This window comes from Dipteris shenzhenensis, chromosome 17 (genome assembly GCF_047967505.1).
Source record: "Dipteris shenzhenensis isolate YYH24624 ecotype China chromosome 17, Dip_SZ_1.0, whole genome shotgun sequence".
Classification (NCBI taxonomy): Eukaryota; Viridiplantae; Streptophyta; class Polypodiopsida; order Gleicheniales; family Dipteridaceae; genus Dipteris; species Dipteris shenzhenensis.
This window is the reverse complement of record NC_141612.1, coordinates 33,995,974-34,016,363: the sequence shown is the minus strand read 5'-3', so window position 1 is coordinate 34,016,363 and position 20,390 is coordinate 33,995,974. Positions and strand designations below refer to the sequence as shown.

General features: G+C 42.6%; 1 protein-coding gene across 3 annotated transcripts in view; it reads right to left on the bottom strand.

Moving 5' to 3' along the window:
• Positions 1–1,334: 1,334 nt before the first annotated feature.
• The window catches only part of LOC147892019 (putative MYST-like histone acetyltransferase 1), a 65,494-nt gene continuing 46,438 nt past the window's right edge, over positions 1,335–20,390 (bottom strand). Inside the window, exons 4-15 of one of the 3 annotated variants that reach the window (XM_087388102.1) lie at positions 16,326–16,564; positions 15,828–15,905; positions 14,360–14,394; positions 13,890–14,193; positions 13,618–13,746; positions 13,396–13,489; positions 12,949–13,016; positions 12,771–12,845; positions 12,501–12,571; positions 12,255–12,315; positions 1,720–1,830; positions 1,337–1,643 (exon numbers count right to left, since the gene is read on the bottom strand). In XM_087388102.1, the coding sequence (XP_087244228.1) occupies positions 1,741–1,830; positions 12,255–12,315; positions 12,501–12,571; positions 12,771–12,845; positions 12,949–13,016; positions 13,396–13,489; positions 13,618–13,746; positions 13,890–14,193; positions 14,360–14,394; positions 15,828–15,905; positions 16,326–16,564 (1,244 nt within the window). In that variant the 3' untranslated portion in view covers positions 1,337–1,643; positions 1,720–1,740. Of the gene's footprint in view, positions 1,644–1,719; positions 1,831–12,254; positions 12,316–12,500; positions 12,572–12,762; positions 12,846–12,948; positions 13,017–13,395; positions 13,490–13,617; positions 13,747–13,889; positions 14,194–14,359; positions 14,395–15,827; positions 15,906–16,325; positions 16,565–20,390 lie in introns of those variants that run through there. The other 2 variants (XR_015542425.1, XM_087388103.1) reach the window with 2 other exon arrangements.

Genomic DNA, 20,390 nt, shown 5'->3' with positions numbered 1-20,390 from the left:
ACCTTGTTTAAGTTTAATTACGAAAAAAACTTTACTGATAATAGTTATATTTTCTTGGTCTATTGTAAGCATGTATTTATTCCTCGTACACATGAAGGTAACAATTCTTCAAGTTTTATCAAAAATTTATGAATATCAAGCATTCCTTCACTAGGCATTATGACATCAAGGTGGTTCACCATAATAATGCTAGACTCATCACCTACATAGGAAATGAAAATATAACAGACAAATCTTCCATTTCCGTGGCTTGCATTGGTGGCATCACGGCAATCTTCCCACTAGATGCAAGTCTAGCCCTTCCACCCAAAAAGATCCCACCCTCCTTGGACACCTACACCTCAAGTTAGAGTACAACTCATACTAGATATAGCTATTTCACAACATATATCCTTGGGGCTACTACGACCTAATCTATTTCCCATGTCTTTATTGCCACTATTGAGAATTGCAGGTACGCAAAGGATTAGTGAAAACGCCAGGTCGCCTTGAAGTAGAATTTGTTTGGGTGTATTAGGCTGACCTTGTTACTCTTTATTCACTGCACAAAGCACCTTATTCTCATACTTCATCAAGAGATCCACCTGAGTCTTCTAAAAAGATAATTAGGATCCATTAGGCTCTAGTAGATGCAATTCAAGCCGCCAAAGCTTCACGTCCTTATGTGCTAGCAAAAACTTGTCAAGAAAAGGTGGTAAAAATGTGTGATGCCCTCTATAGCTTTTAAGTCATAACTAGTCGAGTATCATGTCCACCTGTATAAGAAGGGAATTGAAATCCACAGGCTGCATTATCAGCCATCCTATCATTTTACTTTGTCCATTTAATGTGAAATGCTGTGTAGCCACAAATTAAGATCATAAAAACCTGCAGCCTAAAAAGCAGACAAGAATACTTACACAAAAAACGGGGGCACTAGCATCAGATGCCCATAGTGAAAACTTAGGATGCTGGTTGAATGGGAAATTTTTTTTAAAGACTGCCCACATACAAATTATGCATAGTTCACTTAAATTTGAGAATTGCAGGACCAGTATCTCTAAATCGGTTTCAAGTCTCATCCCAAATGGAAGCTGCATACTGGGATTCATTGACAGCTACAAACTAAAAACTAGAACGCAATCTCTCCTGTCAATGTTCATGGAAGATGCTAAGAATTTCAATTGTCATATAACGTCAAACAAAATGCTTCATGATCTGTTCACAGGACACCTTCAACAAACAGTTAGCTACTGTTTATAAAAGAAATTTGTGAAAAAACATGCAAACACTCAAATCACATTTTCCGCAACTATCATGGAGTCATAAAAGGATAAATAAATAAAACTTCGTTTTTCTTTTCCTTTTTCTTTTCCAAAGTAAAGAGCATTCTATTAATAAACTCCTTAGTGACAGGAACACCAAGGACTCCCCAATGAAGGGTACAATAGAAAAAACACAAGGATAAATAACATTTTCATATATAATGCAGAGTCACATTTTTCCCACGTGAACTGCACGATGACAATATACTGCTATAGACCAACACATCCCAAAGCATGGGAACTGTTTGTCACACTCACTGAGTGTACTTAGTATTAATGGCAGAAATTTCCGCTAGCATGTTACAAGAGTAATAACCTGCACAGTCCTTGCAATGCGACCTGCATAGAGGAATCCATTTTCAAATGAAGCCACAAAAGTATCAGGCACTGAGTTCATTAAAAGCAGGTGAATTACCTCAAGCTGAATACTTGAAATTTATTTAGGCCTTCGAAGAGCAGGGCTTGCCAGTGGAATCCAGTACAGTTTTGCAGGATCGATGATCCAAAAAGGTTGTGGATTTAGAGTCTGAAAAGTCAGAACATGATGTTATTACCACTTTAAAACGGTCTAAAAAAGATTTCCAACAGAAAAATTCAATGATGCAGAGCACAGGTCATAATCTTTCCATTCCAATATATTGACTGGTAAGCAATACTTGATTCAAATGTTAGTTTCAGCTTTGTCTTTCAAAGAAAGCGAAGCCCTAGCTTGCAACCATTGTTGCATGATAACAAATTCGTCAATAAAAGAAACAGCCGCCTCAGTGTCACTACCAAAAAAGTCAAGATTAGCAGCACATTACATACCTTAAGAGCAAAGAAAAGTCCGGTGTACTAGCCTTGCATCAACTATATGCACAATTGCACTACACATGCATGCCCATGTACAGGCCACAACCAGCTGAAGCTAAAAACATGAAACTGACAGAGCACATATCCTTTGTATACTTGCATATTTGATAGAAACACACCAAAATGACACCAAGCGAGAGGAATATGACACCCAAATCTTCGAAATGCCTACTGTGGCTGACAGCCTAAGACAAAAAGGCATGTCACCAAGACTCTTCAAGTAGGGTAGCAAGAGATGGATGAACAGCAGAGTGGGAGTTCAATTCGTTAAATTCCATGTACTTCGAAGCACTTATGCAAAAAGAGAACAGGAAAACCTCAGGGAGCAAGCAATAGGGAAAACAACAGCTTGCAATTCAAAGGTCAGGGAAGATGTAGCTATTCATATTAGGCATTCAAATGGCTCTCTGAAATTCAGGGTTCCAAGCTTCCCTTCCAGAATTGAACATGCAAAAATACAAGAGAGTCTGGTAGTACATGAGTTCATGTGAGAAAGCTGCCATAGGAGAGTGATGTGAGCTCCAAGAGATAGAAATGTCAGCAAAAAATGCACCTGTAACAGAGCGAATTAGGTTTAAGGCTGTGAAGAAGAGTGAGAGCTTATAGCCCATACTCTTTTATCTTTAACACCACATACCTTTGATTGTAAAACATGATGCCATCTCGTGGATTTGCATAGAAAACATGAGCATCTTGAGGGACTCATCCCAGGAGACTACACCACAGGCCACTACAGCTGTAATTGTACCTGGCTGTCGAGCGGTGAATGGCAATCAGCTGGTTTGGGCAATGACACAAGCAGAACCCCCACAAAACTCTCTCTGCGCATAGGTGGCACCACTTAGCACTAAGCAACGGCATCACTAGTCCAACGGCCCCTTCAGCTAATGAGCACACCAAAAGAATAGGAGGGCAAGTTTTTTCAATGGCCACCTCCATCAAATTCCTTGTAATCCTAGCATTGCATGGTTGGACCAACCGCCAAGTAGCATTCTCAGAATGTCACTTCACTCTTCCTCCGCAGGATGTACCACAATGATTTTTCCGTTAAGTGTAATATCTAAGATCACCAAATCTACCATCGATGTTGACCAAGGACCTTGGAAGCAAGCTGGAAGGGATGAATGACACAAAGGAAAATTTGGAGGAGAATGGTGCTAGTTGGTTAAGCTAAAACTATTTGTGCACATTTCTCACCTATTTGCTGAACCCATATGCATCAACGGCCACAAAGTGTTAATTTCTCGTTTGTTTCTACCACAGCAATTTAAATTCCAGCCATCTAGAAGCCAACCCCATGTTGTCTGATGATCCCACAGCTGGATTGGAGTATCTGGCATCTATTTATAAACTCCTATCACAATTTTATCATCCTCTGAAGGTCGTCCTTGTCAAAATTTTAATTCAGCCACATAGCTTTGACACCTTGACGTCTCGCACACCTTCCTTCAATCTTAAAACACATGCTACACAGAGCAAAAGCTAACACTTTGCAGATCTGAGCTTCAACATAGATTGGACTCACAATTTGGACCAAGCAAGTTGTGGTTTGCTACAGCAGCTTATCTTGCAATTGTGAGCTGTGGTCTTGGATAAAGTTTTGGTCTTGCTGAGATTTGACATTGGATTGAGTTTTGGTCTTGCTGTGATTTGACATTGGATTGTGTTTTGGTTCATATTTAATCGTTTCTAGCACTTTGGGATAGTAATCTGGTTCTACAGTTGTGCTTGGATAAACAAGAGTAGATTTTCTACATCAGATTGTTGGATATTGATATTACTAAAAGTGAAAGTGCTTGTTCCACAGCTGACGTGGAAGATTGATTACAGATCCTTGAAGGTTTCTACTCAGCCCTTCCTTGTTGCGAGTCTTATTCCAAGGTCTTAACTTACTGTATTAATTTATATTAGTGGACTCGTGAACTCCAGTTGAAGAGAATTTCTACATAGCTGTTTTATGTGTCTGTTATTCTAGAAAGATTTAAAGTGGTATTGTATTCAAGTCAAGTATCATTGGAATAAAGAAAAGTACCCAGACGTATTCCTGGCAGGGGGTCATTCTCATGCGGTGTCACTGAGTCATTATCCCACTCTCTCTAAGCCCATCTCTTGTGTGGTGATTTGTGACTACTAAACACGCTAATGATTGAGAAATTCATCAAAAATCACGCTTCCGCAAAGCAGGCTTTTGACATCATGGGTTAGGTGAGCTAGCAGTCTGCACATTGTATCGCTTTAAAGAATTCTGAAATGTGCTACTGTTACTGTTACATGTATCTTCTTCTCCCAAAATAAAGGCAAGCCCAACCATCTTGAATCTTTAAGAGTTGCAAACCTTGAAGAATGCAAGATAACCTTGAAGAATGCAAGACCAATGGAGATTCAGTGTGGATGGCGGGCGTACAATATCACAGTGAATATTCATAAGAGCCAAGAACATGGTTCATCCAGCAAACCCCAAGGTAATAATTGTTACATCCCAAGTTTTGCAGAGGCTCCCCAAAGGGAAGAGGGGCTCACCTGAGCATGCACCTCTATCCCCTCATCACCAATTCTCACCATCAAATGAATGCTCCCGTGATGACATACATCCGTTCAGCCCCCACCTGCTTTGTAGTGAGAAGCTTGGTCATCGGAACTTCAGATTATCAGTCTTTCTTCCACCCAAGAATGGGCACCAAGAAAGTGAAGAACCATCAGGGCACTAGAGCATGATATGGTCATCGGATAAGTTAGGATCATCAACGACAGCCCTAACTCTAGAGACCTTATCTGATCTGACCGCCTCTACTATTGAAGAGGGTAAATCAGGGGAAGGGGGGGGGGGGGGGGAGGAATCTCTCTGACCACTCCGAATGTAGCTCCAATGAAGGCAAGGAGTCGATGATAAACCTGAGGAAGCTCGGGGGACCTGATGAAAAGTGAAAAGACCTCTACCAAGTCAAAGCGTAGCGTGAAAGGTCCCAAGAAGATCCTCTTATAGAACCCAAGTGCAAAGAGGTGGCTTTGAGCATAGTACTTGTAGCCTCTGGAGGATCAAAGACCACCTGAAAGAAACCACGTCCCAACAAACGAGCATCTTTAAGGCATGGGATGAGGTTCGAAGGTAAAGCCACAAGCATCCAATCTTTGGCTTGAAGTTTGGAAGGGTGGGATCCATAGATGTGAGCGAAAAAAGTGGTGGAAAACTCCTATTCCACATCTTTTTGAAGCTGCAGCAACTCTTCTTTTGAAATTGTGCATGTTCTTGCAACTGGTGGGAGTGGAGGGGGATCGATTGAATGCGCCATTTGTCAATCGAGGATGAGAGGCTGAATCAAACAATTTTACAAGCTCTATCCATCCCAAGGAAAGGAAAAAGGAAGGGGGGCTGGAAGGAGGAGGAAGGGGAAGCAGGCTGAGGAAGGGAGGAAGGCAGGAGAGAAGGGAAAGAAGGCGGAGGGGGGGAGGCTGAAAGAAGGGAGAGAGGGCGGGGGCAGGGGGTAGGGAGGGGATGCGGGGAGGACTAGATGAGGCGGGGGAGGAGGGAAGGGGTGCGAGGAGGGAAGCGGGCTTGCAGGAGGCAAGGAGAGGAGGACAGGCAGGGAGGGGAGCGGGAGGGCTGAGAGGCGGCGGAGGGTAGGGAGGGGGTGATCCAAGGTACGCTTGTTGATGGTGTGTTGTATACTAATTTATGTCCAATGGCAATCCTTTGAGAAATTCAAACACGTCACCCCATAAGAACAAAAAATTGTGCTAAATCCTTTTGTGGCTTTGTGTGGCACAAGGAAGAATGGACATCAACAACTAGCAAGAATCAAAGGAAGTGACAACTTTTGCACAAAGAATTGTAACCCATCATAGGCATCGTCATAAGAAGGTCCAAACTGTAGATAATATACCTAGATGAATCCAGGATCATTCCCAAACTATAGATAAGACCAATGCAAGATCTGTAGGACCCAGCATTTTGCCAAGGATTGCCCAAGAAAGAAAAAGAGGCCCAAAAAGCAACTCCTCCTCTCGGCCTCGACAAAATATACCTCCTCAACAGAGTGTTTTCCGCCTTCACACCCCCAACACGTGTTTCACGACTGGCACCTATTGCTCCCATCATCTCCCGTTGAGTTCCGATTAGTGTCCGCGTCCCTCCACCTGTAGATTAAGGCACTCACTCATCCCAGACCCAACCCTGATCAAGGCTTCGAACATTTGTGTTCTAAGTGATTCGCATGATCCTCCTCGATCTGCGACCAGAGTTGTACCTGAGGCTACCCCTTGCTCAGCTAAGGACATTATAGCTATAGATGTTGCTCTGATTGCTGCTCCAAACGTTGCCTCGATTGTAGCTCCTCACCTTGACAGTACTGCAGCTCCTCCAAGAGATCTTTGTGGTCATGGTTCTTCCGAGTAGGCCCATTCTTCATCCACGTCTCCCCCTCAAAAAACTAACCAAGGAAGGGATTGTGCATACCGTCTCTCCAATTTTGACAACAGGGATTTTACGTACCCCAACACCAGAAGATTTTCAGAAACTCTTTTTTGGCCCTAGTGGATCTAGCAGACTTTCCTGAGGAGGATTTTGTGTCCTTCACCTTTGGTGAGGCAATGATTTGTGTTCTTTTTTACAAGATGTCTTCCTCCTCGAGTGGACAAGTTCTTTCCCCAATGGATTTTCCTCCAATTAGTTCCCTCCCTCGCTCTTTGAGCAGGAGGCCTTCCCCATGGAGGGGTTTGTTTCCACCACTAGGTGGCCCGCAGGTACGGTGTTCCATGCTACATCCTCCCATCGATGAGGTATGTTAGTTGGAACAATGGAGGGGACCGTGTCTTTTGGAAGGAACTTCTCTCTTGGGCTCCCATTGTAGATTCATAAGTTATTGGAGGTGACTTCAACACAGTAAAGTTGCCTTCAGATAGGAAGGAGGGTAGAGAAGGAGGCATTCATTCTTTTAAGAGAGCAGCCTAGGTCTTGTTTTAGTAGAGCGGCCCGGATATTTGGTTGAGTAATGCTTTCCACACTCCATCATAGTCTCTTCAGTTCTCGTGGTCACGCAGGAGACCTCAGATGCCCATTCATACATGCATTGACAAATTTTATGTTAACCATTCGGCTTTGGATACAAGTGGTTCAAGAGGGATTCCTCTCGGGTTTCTACCTCATACCACTTTCCTGTGGTATTTCCGCGCCTCATAGGAGAGGTCACTTTGCTAGTCTCAAGATTCTGGATGCCTTCTTTGTAGTGGAGGACCTCACTAAGGCAGTATTGCAAATGTGGGTCTCTCATAGGCAAGGCGGAGTGCCGTCCCCTTCACATATGGCAGCATTCCTTTCGGATATTAGTGACTCCTATCATTCGTTCACTAGTACTAGAAGGCATGAGATTCTCAAACAAGAGTTTGGTATTTGCCAACAGTTAGCAACCCTAAAGAGGGAAGAGTGGAAACGGCCTACAGATGCCTGGAGTCAGAGATGCCTTGCTGCAGCAAAGGCTCATCAGCAAACATTGCTAGATCGAAAGCAAAGTATGACGTTCATGCACAAGAGTCTTTCTAGACTCAGATGGGTGGTAGACTCTACTCCTTGCCCAAGACATAGTAGAGAGAGTGTCACATATTATTTACTCAGATCAGATGATGTCTTGTGTATAGCTACGGATTTGTATGCATCCCTTCTTATAACAGATCACGATACACCGGCTATAAATGATGCCAGGTCCCATATTTGCAACATATTCCATTATTGGTGAAACCAGATATGAGGGTCTCCGTAGATGTGCCTTTCACCAATACGGAATTCAAGGCTGCATTTCTTGCTCTCCGTAAGGGCAAGTGTTCGGGTTCGGATGGGCTTCCACTATCCTTCCTTATCGCCTGTTGGGATGAGATGGAGATCATATTACATTAGCCGTGCAGGGCGTTTGGGACTCTGGTGCTATGCATGACTCACTCACAAAGGGTCTCATCCATCTCATTCCAAAGGGAGGTTGCAGAAATTTGGTGTCACAATAGAGGCCTATCACTCTCTTGGGCACCTTATACAAAATTTTGGCGAAAGCAATTATTTTACGGATGCAGCCCTTTCTTCCGGATCTCATTCATTTAACATTATACACAAACGGGATTTGTGCATGGCACAAGCATTTTTTTATAATATATTCTCTTTTTAAGAGGCTTCGAATTGGACTATGCATAGCGGCAAGAAACTAGCCATTCTACTATTGGATTTTGAAAAATCTTACCATAGGGTAGATTAGGATTTTCTAGAGGGCACCCTTCATCATTTTGGATTCTCAAATGCATAGATTAAAGGGGTCTCCACTTTCTACAAATCAACCCACAACTAGGTGCTTATCAAACGGATCAAGGAAGAGATTTCATAGTCCTAGATCAGTCTATCAGGATGTCCTCTTGCCCCCTTTCGTTTTCTATTTGTGGGCTGAAGCTATGAGCATTTTTCTTAGATCACAAGCTGATACTTCTGCGCTCAAGCTGCCCCTGAGACATAATGAGAAACTCCTTGATTGCGAGTTGGCGGTTGACACTATTGTTTTTTTGAAAGCCACTCTTAGGACTCTCATTTCTTTCACGGCAGCCTTGGATTTGTTTCTTACTGCAGCTGGTGCACACATTAATTAGAACAAATCAAATGGCTTTTGGATTAGTAACAAGGATTGAGCGGATGATTTTGGATTTACTCGGATTCAGAGGGGTGTTAGCGTCAGATATTGGGATGCCACGTCGGTGTGGGTATGTCTTCTTCACAGCAATTTGCTCTAGTGTTGGAGAGCATCAGGAGAGAAAATTCATTTTTTGGAGTTCAGCCAAACTAGATCTAGCTTCCAGGGTGGTGGTTGTTAACCAAGTTTTGCTGGCCACAGCTTGGTATGTTTGCTCTTGCTAGTGCAGCTTTAGGGATTGCAATACTCAACTCAAGAGGCCTATAAAGAAATTTTTGTGAAATGGGCTAGATGGTGCCGCAGACAATATAGCCAAGGGTGGCTTGGGAGACTTTGATCCTTTCCACAAAGGAAGGGGTCTCAATACAAAGACCCAAACTTGCAGTGCAGGGCCTTAACTTTGCAAGTTTGTGGTAAGGGATATTATGCCTAGGAAAGAGCCTTGAAGGGCTTCTTTATTCAATGCATAGAGGCATGTACCCCATCTTCAAGTGGAGACTCAATAGACAGCATCAAGTGGATTTTTACTTCAGCTCCCCTCAGGTCTCCATCCTATCCTCTTATGGCTGCTATTTTGAAAGCTTGGAACAGCTTTAGAACTACTCTTCGAAGAGCTCCCCCAACTTCTTTGGAAGAGATTGATAAGCAACCTGTCATGTGGAATGATAGCATACTTGATGAGCAAGGCAGACCACTTGGCCAGTTCCATTACATGTAGTGGCCCAGATGCAAGAGAGGCCCAACCGCCTCCGTAGGTCCTAGAAAGCTTTCAGAGGATCATATACAGCAAATGGTTAGCCGCCTCAGAGAAAATGTAGGGAGGATTCAGCAAATAGATGTAGCCTTACCCGAGGATTGGGTGGATACAGATGACAAGCCGGCTGTTTGTTCTACTCCTTCATGTCATAGCCCTCCAAGGAGCACATGAGGATGCCTTAGTCTTTGATGTTGAGTCAGATGGTAGGCTGTCCAAATCTTCAGATGATAATCTCTTGGCCAGCCTATCAAGATCAATAGGGTTTGTGGACCACAGCAAGGATTCTCAATGGCACCTAGATCCGAACCCACGTCTTACTCTCTTGGATTCTTGGAGGATTTGGCTATACGGAGGGGTCCCCATCAAGTTCTAGAAAGTGGGAATGGATTGATACATGGCACCGAGAGAAAAGTCTCCCCTTCTTTAGTTATACTGTAAGTAAGGACAAGAAGTTCCAAATCAGTTCTAAAGGTTGGAGGCCCTCCAAAGCTCCTCATTGGAAGAACTTTCATATTTCTGCTGACTTGCAAAGGGTCTTTTGGAGGAGACTTGAAATCCCTCGGGAATAGAAAAATCACTCTATTCTTATATAAAGCTGTCTATTCATGCAGGAATTGCAGTAAGCTTGTAAAGGTTTAAGTTCGGGAAAGACTCTACTTGTCCTCACTGCTTTGTTTGCTAAGGAGTCCATTCATCATTGCTTGTGGGATTGCAGACAGGCGAGGGTTATTTTGTAGGGGATTGCTAGGATCTTCAATACTTTCCGTTTCTATATGACCTAGGGTTCCGTGGCTTGGCTGTCTCTTTCAGGGCCTCAAGTCTTCTTCGAAAATAGGACTTCTTGGGCTATCTCAATTCGACAACACTAAGTTGATTACTGCTCTTGTATGATGTTCCCTTATCTCCCTTCAGACCTGTACATGCTTCTGTGGACACCTCATGGGAGATATTAGCGAGTTTTGCAGCATGGTAGATCTGGAGAGCCAGATGCACAGAAATATTGGATGGATCTAAGTTCCATTCCTCTCACACCATGGCCAGTATATGGACTTATACCATACATACTTTGATGGCCAATCGGGCGACCTTGTGGGGTCCCTCCTCGACATCCTCTACCATACTCAACTCAAGAGGGATCCCCATCAAGTTCTGGAAAGTGGGAATGGATTGATACATGGCACCGAGAGAAGAGTCTCCCCTTCTTTGGTTATACTATAAGTAAGGACAAGAAGTTCCAAATCAGTTCTAAAGGTTGGAGGCCCTCCAGAGCCCCTCATTGGGAGAACTTTCATATTTCTGCTAACTTGCAAAGGGTCTTTTGGAGGAGACTTGAAATCCCTCAGGAATAGAAAAATCACTCTATTCTTATGGCTGTCTACTCATGCAGAGATTGCAGTGAGCTTGTAAAGGTTTAAGTTCGGGAAAGACTCTACTTGTCCTCACTGCTTTGTTTACTGAGGAGTCCATTCATCATTGCTTATGGGATTGCAGACAGGCGAGGGTTATTTTGTAGGGGATTGCTAGGATCTTCAATACTTTCCGTTTCTATATGACCTAGGGTTCCGTGGCTTGTCTCTCTCTTTCAGGGCCTCAGGTCTTCTTCGAAAATAGGACTTCTTGAGCTATCTCAATTCGACAACACTAAGTTGAGTACTCTTGTATGTTGTTCCCTTATCTCCCTTCAAACTTGTACATGCTTCTGTGGACACCTCATGGGAGATACTATCGAGTTTTGCAGCATGGTAGATTTGGAGAGCCAAATGCACAGAAATATTGGATGGATCTAAGTTCCATTCCTCTCACACCATGGACTTAGACCATACATACTTGTGGCCAGTCGGGCGACCTTGTGGGGTCCCTCCTCAGCATCCTCTGACAGGATTTTTCTTAGGGAACGAAAGGGCTCCCCCTTCTTCTCAAAGTCTATAGCAGGATTGAGGTGGCATTTTCAGCCTCTTCCTTGATTTCTTTCCAATTTGTACTCAGGTTTTTTGTTGACCCCTTCTGGCTGGTTTTTCTGGTTCATGCCATGCATGATGTATTTCCGCTCTGAACTAGCTCTTGCGGGTTTCTTCATACTTAAAAAAAGTGTTTCTCTTGAAAAAAAAGAGAGAGCACTTAAAACTGCTCAATTGAATATATTGAGCCAAAACCAAGAAGATCAGGCCAAGAGAAAGAATTACTCCACAAATTCTTTCTCTTGGCCCGATCTTAGGAGCACTAAACTGAACATTAATTATAACCTTTCTAAGACTAGAATATATCCAATCGTACAAATTCAGATTTTTGTTGTGCACCCGCATAAGATATTTCAATAAAGATGAACAGCTGATCACCACCTGGACGAAAAAACAAAGAATTTGCATGTCTGCTAAGGTGATAGAAAAATATACCTTTGTAAGACTCCAATCGTACAAATTGAGATTTTTGTTGTTCTAAAGACCAAAATTTTTTAGCTATTGGAGCTTCTACACCCGTGTAAGGTATTTCGATAAAGTTGAACAATTGAGCACCATTTGGACGAAAATTCAAAGAATTTGCATGTCCGCTAAGGTGATAGAAAATAATACCTTAAGAATATATACAATGGTACAAATTCAGATTTTTGTTGTTCTAAAGACCAAAATTTTAGTTGATTACTTAATTACTTTCTGCTGATAACCGCAATTGCGGACGAATTACCTTAAGGTGCTCGTCAATAACCTTTGAAGAGACAGATATAATATGCTGACCCTTGTAATACCTGGAAAATCACAGTATATTCCCTGTAAATCACATTATCTTTCCAAATCCTTAATGTGTATTGCAAAAACAACTTGGCAAATTTGTATAATCAAGAAGCATTACTTGGCGCCAAAAACAAAAATGTCAGTTAATGATTTGCAGACCATATGAGAGAGCCACTAGCACAAATGAGTATAAACTCACTTTATTAGATTCAAGGACTGGAGTGTGTTGACAATATCATCACTACGTATAGCCGTCATAGAACTGAGGTCCTGCATGAGAATTGAGCCTTACACACCATTTCAAAAAAAGCAGGTACTTTCTCAAGGAGTTACTGACTCGATATCACATTGTTAAATTTTCAGCAATGCCATGTGCATCTACGAGTGGTGATAAGATATTTACTGACAGAGGTATCTATGCTTCTAAAGGAAAAAGCAATTTCCAGGACAAAAGGCCATACTTCTCCACCTTTATTGACAAACTGGCACCATGATCTCGTAGAGCTTCTAGAAGCGCCCGACTCCAATAGCTCTTGAAACTCACCTGTTATGTACATGGTAACCAGCCATAAGAAAACATAGTTCCTGAACAGTGAAGGACACCAAACAGCATTTCCATTCCTTTCCATCCCTAGTCGTTGACTTACATGGCCTAGATCTGAAAGGGGCCGTTCAGGAGTACCCACCTTTCCCTCCTTTTTGGAAAGCTCATAGGCTGCAAAACAGTCATTGCACCAGATCCAAACAGTAAATAATTATCTAATAGCTTGTTGCTACGTGCAAATCCTGTGCTGCATGCACCAAGTCCACTGAAATTTGAAAATGAAATCAGAAGAGAGAAGGTTCCACATGCGAATAAATTTGATTTATCCTAGTTAGTGGAAATGATACTGTGAGTGCCCTGTTGTTTCTACAGTAACTTTTATCCTAGGGAGTATTTCTACTGTAATGATACTGTGAGTGCCCTGTTTGTCTACAGTAATTAAGTCATAAGAAGAGAGGGGGTTCCACTAGCAAATAACATTGATTTATCCTAGATGGTGAAAATCGTGCTGTCAGTGCACTGTTCCTACTGTACTACTACAGAGACACACCTAGTGCAATTAAGAAACGTCCATATCCTTTTCGCTGAAATGGGGGAAGTGTCAATATGCAAGCCATGTTGTAGTCCTCCACAGAATTTTTCTCCTGTTTAAAGAAAGAGACAATGCCCTTTAAAACCCAGTGTAAGCTCAACTACATTTCATAACTCAACACAGACAAATCATCTGAGAGACATGAAAGTACTACGGAGACAACTTGAACAAAAAACTCACCTTAGAGAAATATCCAACCAAATGATGACCACTGTCATCAACTTCTGTTAGAATGTAAAAAAGGAAGGCGTCGACATCGTAATATAGTGTCTTGTGGTCAAGGAAAAGTTTAGCCAGAAGACACAAATTCTGCAGAAATGTCCATTACATATTACTTCATAAATAACATGAAAAGAATACCTGTGTGGTTCAAAAGAAAGGCTAGGAAGGAAGCAACAAATCCTAAGATACATATGCAAACTACTTGACTTGATGATATTAGTGAAGTTTACCTGGCAGTATAATTTGTTCTTCTTTCCATCTACTTCAAAAACTGACAGCACTGTTGGTTTGACACTTTTCTTCCAAGGTCTTATCTGCCCACTTGTTGAAGGATCTTCCACATGGAGCTGTTCCTGAGGTGTTTGTTCTTGACAAGTTGAGGTGCGATATATCTCATCTCCAGGAGGATTCACCAATTGACACTTCTCTCTATGCCGGGACAAACTTTTCTTCTTCTTCATATACTTCAAGCAGAACTCGCATACGAAGAGTTTGTGCACATGAGAATACTCTTCTGGAAAAGGTGAGTAATACCTGTAGAGTAAAGTCGACTCAAAACAAAGATGCAAGTAACGATAGACTATTAACAGGTTTTGTTGACATCTGACTTCCTAACCTTTATAATACGAAAAGCATAATGGGCATCTCCAATAACCACTATGCATTTCATGTCACCAACATACAATACTTGGGAATTTACCATGTATCCATTTCGTATCGGCCCAGCTCCACAACCTGCAACACTGCAAGATCTTAGATTAAAAAAGGAAGATCTAGGGCATCCCTCCTAGGAAATTAAGAGGTCCTCTAGCATAAACAAAGTGAAGGACGCTTGCAAAGAAGGGAAATGGGCTGCCTACAGAGATGGAAAAGCAGTTATCAAAGATTTTAAATCCAAACTCAAGGACTCTCAGTCTTAAACTGATGTAATACAGGCTGACTATCTCACCTAGTATAATGTAGCTTATCTATAATAACTTTGGAAGTGGTTATATGCACTCCCAAGAGACTCTCAGTCTATAACTGATGTTCTGTGTTTACCTTTTTGGTGTGTGTGTGTGTGCCTTGTCTCATAGTCCCGTGAGGGCTTCTGAAGATGTTAATCTCTCTCTCTCTCTCTCTCTCACACACACACACACATTAGCATCCTTTCAAACAAAGGTATCGATACTGAGTTTCTGTCAATACTCCGTTAATTTCAAGGCGCTCTCTCTCTCTCTCTCTCTCACACACACACACACACACACACACATTAGCATCATTTCAAACACATTAGCATCCTTTCAAACAAAGGTATCTATACTGAGTTTCTGTCAAAACTCCGTTAATTTCAAGGATGCTGAGTATTGTTACATTTCAAACCTTGGATCTGAAAGTTGCTGAACATACTCCTAGGTAGCCCCTGTCGTATCTTGTGTCATCATTTGGACACGAGCATCATTAACAAAGGAGAGAAATTCAATGATCACTTTGAGAGGATAGAGAAATCATTTCTCTATCACACAACCCTTAGCATAGGACCATGGATGGGAGCATAATAGCTGCTGTGATGGACAGGTGACCAGCAGCAGCACAATCAGAAGAGAGGGCAGCATAAGAGTTGAGAGTTATCCTCGAGTAGTAATGAGTTGACTGGTTTAAACTGTGGTCTAGAAGGGCCGGCAACGACAAGGAGACATCGACTAAGAGGGCCTAATGACTACTAACCAGGCTTTGTATCTCCTTGACACCATGGTGTTTAAGGAAAGATTAGCAGGTTCTTCATACAGTGATTCCCAACTGGGATTTCAAAATAACAGCAAACCAAACAGGGCAAAATATGCAAGTCCAATCTTTCCAACCAAAAGATCACCACGACCCCCACTCAGAATAATCACAGAATCTTGTGAAGGAAATAGGAAATCTCTTAATTGCTAAAGAGCATCTCCTTGTACCACGAGCTTTATGATGCTGAAGTTGAAGCAGAATCATTCCTAGTCCATCTGTACACAATTGTTAACCTTTTCAAAAAGACAAAAAACAAATCTGGATTTTTCCCCTTACTTCGTTGTTCTGAAAGCACAGCAGCAATAACTAGAAAGCACGTTTTTAAAATGCATTCAACCAGGTTTTAGGAGGGCAAATGTATGTTGCCTTATTGAAGAAAAGAATTTGGAAAGGGATCCAACCTGGATGTTTTTAACCTTGGTCTTCTCCTCATGCTCCTTCTCAAGTGTTTGATCAATCGGTGCAAGTTCATCAACACCCTAGTCAGGCAAGGGTAGTACTGACTTTAGATATTTATGTATTTAAACAATGCCCAGAATGCTGGCCTTGCTCTAAACGTTTGCAAGGCAAAGACCCACATTCTAAAAAGCACATTACAATCAACAGCATTAAAAAGGGAAGGAACAGCAGCATTGTCCACTCTATTGTTCTATTATGTTTCCAGTGAATGCTTCATTTTGTTTTATTTACTCTTTCATAGATTGGCGTTCTGGATTATATTCCGCCAAGGACTAAACCCCAATAAACATCTATTGGCAGTAAATCTGCTCCAAAATTTTCCCCACAACCTACATATACTAAATGACTGACAAAATTAGGATAGAATCTGCAACATACCTTCTAAACATACCCACAGATACTAAAAGACTGACAAAATCAGGAAGAAATCTGCAGCATACCTTCTGAACATTGTGCATTTCATCATAACGTCTCTTGTAGTTCCTGGTCAGCTTCCGGTCTGATGCCCCTGGCGTATCTAGCTTCGTTTCACCTGGACTTTGCCCAGCTGTCCCAGGTGTGGCAGGGACTATCAAAGGAGTAAGCTTTTCTGCCATTGCAGATTTAAGAGGAGGAGTGGCTTCGGAGTTCCATTCTTGCAGGCGGGAGAAAGGTGTCCATTCATCAAGCCTTTTATTTTCTGAAATGTGTTCCCCATGAAAGTCAAAAAGGATGCTCCTTATGCACAAAAACACAAAGCTGATCTCCACAAATTAGTGGAACAACCACCTTGATTCACAAATCGGCTGCAAGTGAAAGGGAACTAAAAAAGAGAGGCATTTTTATAACCCTGTGATCCCTGAATAACTAGATTTCACATAGGAAATGAGTAATTCTACATGTATGCCTTGTTGCTTGTAGCACACTGCAGTGTACAAGAAGATGATCCTTATTCTTGTTCACAATGTAAAGTTACAACTGGCTCAAACGTTCCTGCTAGTGATTCTTTCCTAAGCAGAAGATGCTCTATTCTCAATGGAAGCTTTGAAAAAATAATTGTTGGATCCATTGGTTCTGGTATGTTTGTTCTTTTTAAAAATGTGTGCATGCCTCTTCTCAAACCTGGGAGATGATCAATTCTTATGAACTACACAAATGAACGAAAAGTGATATGAGCAATTTTCAACAATATTCAGCGTTAACAGGTCAAAACACAAAGAGATGCATTTGTGTTGAGCAAAGCTGCAGAACCAGCAATCAAAATTAGCTCATATGAAAGCATGTGCACATTTAGACCACACAAAGCCTCTCCATCAAGTCTTTTATATCCCATTATATATGCCAGGGGTGTTAAAATCTAGATGTGATCTATTGATGAGATAGATTGAGTAACAGTGGGTCTGGCGGTAAGTAAAGTAACAATCTTGTCAACGGGCTAAGCCGACGTTGACAACCCTAGAGTATAGATGCATAGATGTAATAAACTCATGCCGGGGACAGTTCTCTAGGACGGGGGTGCCTCTCAGGGTTCGGCTCTTTAGAAAGCATCTAGGATCCATACGACGCAGGTTTTACAAGGTGGAACTAGGAGGGATTTTATCGATAGAGTCCGGGAGGGAGTCAGAGGAGCTGGCAGGGTTGGAGGATCTAGAGTGGCAGAGGATCAAGATTGTTGGCTGTTTGGGTAGGGAGTGGCCCACGGTCTTAAGGACTAGCCTCTCAAGAACAACCAGTGGGACCCAGGGGAGTGGTTATGACCGGTTCTGTTGAGACACTCAGACAAGAGAGAAGAGGTGCCTTCTTTTCTTACACGACCTGCATTGGCAGACGCATCCAACAGCATGGACCCCTTGACGGAGCGACACTGACCAGAGCAAGAGGTTCTTAGGGAGGCGGTCAGCCACTTCTGGCCACTGCTATGGTCCAATCTAAGATCTCTTACTAGGTGTTCGTTGTACAGAGGGCATGCTCGAGACAATACCTCACTCTTTATGGAGCTGCCCTGGGGCACAGAGCATTTGGACAGAAACTTTCCGGATTGTAGCCAAGATGCAAAGGAGAGATTTTACGTGCGGAATGATGACGTGGCTCACAGAGGGACACCATGCCTTCTCTATTGATCCTATCTCACCGGCCTACAGGATCCATGAAGACCAAGTCTTCCAGATTGAGTTCTTGGACGCCACACCATCATCCCACACCCACCCACAGCGTTTGCCACAGGATTGTATTTGGGAGACAGTGTCCAGTATCACTGCGTGGAACATCTGGGTCACCCATTGCAGACAAGTGATGGGAGGGCAACAAGTTCCACTTGCGGCTACACTATTAGCCATATGGAGAGACATTATCTTCACACTACACACCAACTGGGAGGGCGGCGTTCTAGGTGTTAGCAATTAGCCCTAGTATGAGCCTTGTAGGTCAAGTCAACTCTATGAGTTGACTTCTTTGGTCAACCATATGGTTGACTTGGGGGCCATATAGACCACCCTTTGTATTTTCCTCATCCATTTAAGCAGTACTATGTTTTGCTCCAGCTTGTTGTTTGTTTCCCTCACTCCACTCCCGTTCCATTGCTTCCTGCACCCAACAATGGTATCAGAGCAGGTTCTCTTGCTCCTACTTGCCTTTCCTCGTGCTCTCCCATTTTCCTACTTGCCATTTTGCTCCAGCTCAGTCCAGTGCAACATTTCATTGCCAGAAACCTGTTTTTTTAGCAGGAAAACAACCCAGCGACTATTTTTTGACTTTTTGAGGTCCGATTTCAACGTTTTTTGAAATTTATGCATTGCTCGATATAAGCGACCTTGTCCCGCACCATTTTGTCTGGAAAAAATTTTGCCCGTACACTTGTATGGACCTGTAAGGGCAGGTGCACGATGCTGCTGGGAATCCGTACGACTTGTATGAAGTTAATTTCGAGCATTTTTGGGCTGTGTTTGGAGGTTTTTCGCTCAAATCTAGACTCTTTTCAATCATTCAGGCTTCCTCCAGGTGCTCCAACCTACTCTAGCACCATCTGGCTGGGATTCTCTCCCTCTTTACTCAGATCTACCTGGTACAGTTGGACTTGAAGCTTTTCACCCTCGTTTATGTCACGTTTGCACACATTGCAGTGACATTGAGGTGATTTTGCTCTAGAGATTGGGGCTTTTGTGTCATATTTGCAAATTTTGAAATGACATTTGCTCCTTTTGGTCACATTTTGGGGCTTTTGCAGTATTTGCCCTATTTTGTTTCATTTCCACTCCGATGTTAGAAATGACCCAACAAAGGGTACGCACAACGAAAGACTGCGCAGGAGCTCTGCTCTTGTTGTTGGCGCCATCTGTTGCAGCCACCTTGACAACATGTGTGTTCCCTTTGCTTGCTGCCCACATGGCAACCTATGTGCTGCCCATGTGGCAGCCCCCTCTCTTTCTGAATAGCACCCACATGGCAGCCAAGATGCTGCCCATGTGGTACTCCCTCAAAACCTAGGTTCACCCCCTCCTCATATGGGGGCTTACAGATGGGGAGGTGACCTTTCCAACATCCGACGCTGGGGATTTCGGATCTATTGCTGACAGATTGCGGGATATTTTTAGATTTGCAAGTTATATTGTCACATTTGCTTTATTTCAGCAAAATTTGGGGCTTTTGGTCATTTGCCTCAAATTTGACAGTTTTGCCCTTCCAAAAATTGGGTGTTTTTGTCAATTTTGTTGAAATTTGCATCGACATTGGCTTGGTACAACCAATTTTGGGCATTTGGTAGACATTGACATGCAGGAACATTGACATTGTCTTGGAATTGCAGCACATTGAATCACATTTGCAACTTGCAGCACAATTTAGGGATTTTCCCAATTTGCCCTCTTTTTGGCATATTTGTCCTCTCAGATTTTGGGGCTTTTGCCAGATTTGTTGTCCATTGCAGTGACATTTTCTTTATTCACATCAATTTGGGTATATTATGCATTTGTCTCTTGATTTGGGCTTGTTGTCTTGTCAGATTTGAGGCACGCAGCCTCCATCTGGGACATTTACAGCTCCATTGATCATTGGATACATTTGCAGACATTTCCCCCTTGTTTTGGGCTGATATTTTTTAAGGACAGCTATCTTTGGCAAGGGGGTCCTTTGACCGGACAGATATTGTTTTGCAGGTCACATTTTTGGGGACAGCACGTGCATTTAGCTCATTGTTTAAGCAGTCAATTTTTGGTTGGTCACTGCCTGACATTTGTCATTTTTGGACAGCCAAATCATTCTACAGTGAAAGCCCTGAGGCTACTCTTGAGCGCACATTTTTCCTTCCGGGATTTATTTTTGCCATGGGAAGCAACGATTGGATGGGTATGTTCTCAGTTGAGAACAAGCTCCATGGACCCAATTATCCCATGTGGTCATACATGGTGAAACATTTGCTGGTTGCCAAAAAATTTTGGGGTATTGTCTAGGATTGGATCTTCGACCTTCCTATGCGGCATCCACTTCTGCTACTGCTACAGCTGGTGCAGCTGCTACAGCCACTTTTGGAT